The sequence below is a fragment of the Octopus bimaculoides genome, chromosome 4 (assembly GCF_046866305.1).
Source record: "Octopus bimaculoides isolate indiv1 chromosome 4, ASM4686630v1, whole genome shotgun sequence".
NCBI classification, from domain to species: Eukaryota; Metazoa; Mollusca; class Cephalopoda; order Octopoda; family Octopodidae; genus Octopus; species Octopus bimaculoides.
This window is the reverse complement of record NC_142931.1, coordinates 3,559,794-3,564,793: the sequence shown is the minus strand read 5'-3', so window position 1 is coordinate 3,564,793 and position 5,000 is coordinate 3,559,794. Positions and strand designations below refer to the sequence as shown.

Sequence of the window (5,000 nt, the reverse complement as noted above, 5' to 3'; positions counted from 1 at the left end):
GTGTGTGGTAAGAAGCTTGCTTCTCAACCACATGGTTCCATGTTCAGTCCCACTGTGTGGCACCTTGTGTGTGTGTGTGTGTGTGTGTGTCCAACACCGTTTGAAAACCGGTGTTGTTATGTTTACGTCCCCGTAACTTTATCGTTCGGCAAAAGAGAACGATAGATTAAGCACCAAGTTTTCAAAAAGTACTACTGGGATCGATTCAACTAATGACTCTTCACGGCAGAGCCCCAGCATGGCCGCAATGTAATGGCTGAAATAAATAAAAGATAAAATATTAAAAATAACTATAAAACTATTGTATGCATAGAAACCAATTGTATACAGCACGTGACTAATTTGCGGTGCGATAATACTGTAAACAACAACTTTTAATCGTATACAACAATATGGTTGCTGCATGTTGGAGATGTAAGTCACCAATGTAAGTAAGGGCATTAGAACAGACTAAGTGTTTGGCTGGTTTTTTGTTCAATTCATCGTGTCGTGTAACAGATCAATATTACAGTCATGAGAATATCTATCGATCATCTTCTTAATGCTATGGAAAATAAACTCAAGTTTCAGCCCTAAATAGACGTCGGGTTCAGAAAAGGTTTTTTAAGACTATTTTATGGATGGTTTTCTTTAAAATTGCGTTTGCCTTATTTTTTACGTAGTTTTGTTTTGAACTGTTGCCAAGAAGGATTAACTACATTGTTGATCTCTCAAGTTATGACTCATTAAATCATATCCCTGCTTTTCGTTGTTTCCTTCAGTGAATAACTGAAACCCTTATAGTACGATGTGTGTCTCTATATTTTTCTCACACAAACACAAACATTCAGAGCAACGAATTCAAACTGATCGCCTGTCAATAATTGACAAATTTCTTCACAGAGATCGGAATTCAAAAACTGAAATTTTAGCATAAGTATGTGATGAAACTATGTGTAAGACGAGGAGGAGAATGTTAAGCCAACTAAATATTACATAATCAAAACTATCATCAGGTGTGTCAAATATAATCTTTGTTAACAATTCTTTGTTTTTTACTTTAGTGAAAAGAAAAAATTTGATTAACTCCGATAAATAGTGAAATATCCAGAGAAAATGTTTGAAAAATAAATAGCCATAGCGAAATTATAGAATGTAATAACTATATTTCCTACAAGTTTACAATGTTATATTTACATGAATACATTTAAGATTCTTGTCTGATTGTACTCCACCATTGTATTCCATACCAACTGTTTTTTGTTTTCTTTCAGAGACGCCATCATTATATCTTTCCTCAACAGTGCCACCAGTTTATTCTCAGGATTTGTTATTTTCTCAGTTATTGGTTTTATGGCCTACGAACAGAAGCAACCAGTCAGCAAAGTGGCTGAGTCAGGTATAAAGGAATTTATCTTGGATTGAAACTTAACATAATTCCTTTCGACATTTTATTGCAAGAAATCATAGTTATGAATTGGGATCGTCGCACTTTGAGATTACAATTGATAATCGATATGTCCAATGACTGAAATAAGCAGTGAAATGCGAACTTTAAATATAAACGGGAATTCTCTTTGATTCAGTAAAAATCGTTTAAATATATTCAAACCCACTATCTTCTTACTTTAAACTATCAGAAACTAGCACTGGTGCTCCGTCAAAAGAGTTAGTGAGGCAAAGTTATAAAAATGTCACCGTAGGGAATAAGAAGAATTGAAATCGAGGTACATCGTTGTTTGGTTGTATTGAGTGCTGAGATTAACTTTCTAAGAATACATCATCGATTCTATTTGCGCTTTGAAGCACTTGAAATCAGGCTTACATACTATATACATCTTGTGTCTATTCTATGTTGCAGGTCCAGGCTTAGCATTTCTAGCCTACCCATCTGCTGTTGTCCAACTGCCAGTCTCGCCATTATGGGCTGTGCTCTTTTTTCTTATGATTTTATTCCTTGGTATGGATAGCCAGGTAAATATTTTCTTTTCTCATTCTACAGAGTCACCCGATTCCCTTATCTTGGTTTTGTTTTTTTTTTAATTTTTTATAAAGTCAAACTATTTTGAACATATTTTCCAGAATAAATCTAAAAGAGTGTCCAAAACAAGTAAGTATAGCAACCAGTGTACGTAAGCTTATAACTTACAAATCATAGTCAATTTTCTATGTAGTCGATTGAGTTGACTATAATACTTTAGTAGATTTTATTGGATTCCAAATTTAAAGATTAACAGTTCAAATTTCAGAAGATTAAATTTTCTCCCACAAAATTCAGGTCCATGAAATGATATACCAAAAATTAATGTCAGACAACCGAAATTGCACGCATCTATTTACAGATCGCCCCGCCCCCTCAAAGCATTTAATGTATAAAGACTAAAGACTGATCGTTGTATAATGTTGTTATGGTTTCTCTTTTAGTTCTGTACAATGGAGGGATTCTTCACAGCACTAATAGACGAATTCCCGGAACATTTACGTCCAAAACGTGAAAAGTTCATCGCCGCTGTGTGCTTTGTATCATTCTTGATAGGTTTAACCATGGTTACTCAGGTAAGTCTGTTGCACTCAATGCATCCGAATATAGAAATTACACACACAACACAAACAAACAACACACACAAGCACACATATATTCACATACATACATAGACATATGCTTACTGATATACATATATATATATATATATATATATATATATATATATATATATATATATATATATATATGTATGTATGTATGTATATATATATATATATATATATATATATATATATATATATATATATACACCAGAGTAAGCACATAAATGTGAAACAAGGTGGGGGAAAATAGTACTCGAATATCGGAGATAAAGTAATATGCTTTATTATTATTAATGCTGCAAAAACAGCACAGAAAACTGCTACTGTTTCCTATCCTTGTGGGTGGAGGGGTACCTTTGAAAATATTTATGACCAATAGCCAGCCATGAGCTGTCAACTCACTTTTGCTGTTTATTCAAAATACACTTCAAGTCTTCTAGTCTCAGATTTCAGTTGAATGATAAGAAAATAGATATTTGGAAATATATTTTAACCCTATGACCCCTACTGTGTTCCATGCCACTCTATAAATACATTGTAGTCTGTTCTCTTAGCTATTCCTACCGCAATAGCCACAGTATGAATTTCTTCCATCCTCTTGCTCTGTTAAAATATTTAAGAAGAATTATATTACTGTATCTTGCGTGTTGAAATTCCATATCTGTGCAGCTGAAGATAGCGCTCTGTTTAAAATTGATGTAGGATAGGATAAGTACTAAGCTTTCAAAAAGAATAAGTCCTGGGGTCAATTTGCTCAACTAACGGCGGTGCTCCAGCATGGCCGCAGTCAAATGCCTGAAGCAAATAAAAGAATATATATATATATATATATATATTGATATTTAGTAAAAGCAACGGAGTGACTCAAGGACCGATAGTTTCGTGCGTTGGCACCTATATGTGTGTGTTTGTGTGTATACACGCATGTGTATACAGCTGATTTCATGGTTCATTTTTTTTTTTAATTTCAGGGAGGCATCTACGTTTTCCAGATTTTTGAACATTATTCTGCCAGTGGAATCTGCCTGCTGCTCTTCATCTTCTTTGAATGTATTGCAATATCGTGGTCATACGGTGAGTCCTTGAACTTTTAAAACTCTCTGAAGATTTACCGATCACTCATACATTCTGGTACACATATTGCATCATTCACTCACCGACTATATGCACACGCATACGCACGCACATACACACACGCACACACACACGCGCACACGCAGGCACATACAGGATACACAAACATACACACATACACAAACACACACGCAAATATACACAGACACAAAAGCACAAACAGACATACACGCGCGCGTGCACGCACACACAGACACAGACACACACACACACATACATACTTATTGCAGTGTATATTAAATGCACTTTTTTTTCCTTTCAGGAATCAACCGTTTCTATGACAACATGAGAGATATGATTGGTTACCATCCACATTTTATTTGGAAAATTACTTGGGTTGTAACTGTTCCAGTGATATGTATTGTAAGTAAATAAGTGCTCCTGTTGTGATTTCTGGTTTGTTCTATATACACCCGCACACATATACTCACAAACGAACTCACTGATACATACACATATAAATACATACGTACATACATACATATATACATACATACTATTGAGAAATTTGAAGTTACACTAACCAGATTACAATTTCAGGTTTATACCTGTAATTATTGAGGATCTGGGATATGTAACACACTGCCTAAATACCAATCATGAGAAATTAGGCTGAAATTAGGCTGATTCGAAGAATACAGATTCAAGCCATCACTGGAACTGTAAAAATGTGTAAAACTTTCTAGAAGTTTATGATTTAAGTATATATGAGCATGTCTAAATATGCAAATATATGTATGAAAATACATATGTAAAACAAAACATAAAAATCTGCACACATACATACATACATACATACATACCTTGTTGATGTTGAAATTCCAATGAATGAGCTTTGGATCTCGGTTAGAAAATGGCTTTCTCTATAAGCAAGAAATCTTGAAATAATTTTGAAAACTGACATACATACATGCACACACACACACACACACACACACACACACACACACACACACACACACACACATATATATATATATATATATATATATATATATATATATATATATATATATATACGCATATACCTACACACAAAGAAATATATATTTATACATGCATATTCATATTTATATACAAATGTATTTTACATGTATATACATACATATTTTTGCTTGACTGAGTTTTATTGAGCGGAGGAAAGCACGATCAGGTAGATATTACTGGACAGATTTGGCAGATTCGTGGACAAGATGGTTTATGATGAACGGCAGTAATTGTGCCATTTTAGTGATGCTTGTTTGTGGTTCATATTCAAATCTCCTCCGCCAAAGTTAAATTTCATCTTTCCAGCGACA

At 34.0% G+C, this 5,000-nt stretch overlaps 1 protein-coding gene across 1 annotated transcript in view; it reads left to right on the top strand.

Moving 5' to 3' along the window:
- Nucleotides 1–5,000, top strand: part of LOC106869987 (sodium- and chloride-dependent GABA transporter 1) — a 14,483-nt gene that overhangs the window by 6,925 nt on the left and 2,558 nt on the right. The window contains exons 6-10 of the mRNA XM_089350172.1: nt 1,254–1,378; nt 1,841–1,953; nt 2,404–2,535; nt 3,540–3,642; nt 3,965–4,065. Coding sequence (XP_089206298.1) covers nt 1,254–1,378; nt 1,841–1,953; nt 2,404–2,535; nt 3,540–3,642; nt 3,965–4,065 — 574 coding nt within the window. The remainder of the gene's footprint in view (nt 1–1,253; nt 1,379–1,840; nt 1,954–2,403; nt 2,536–3,539; nt 3,643–3,964; nt 4,066–5,000) is intronic.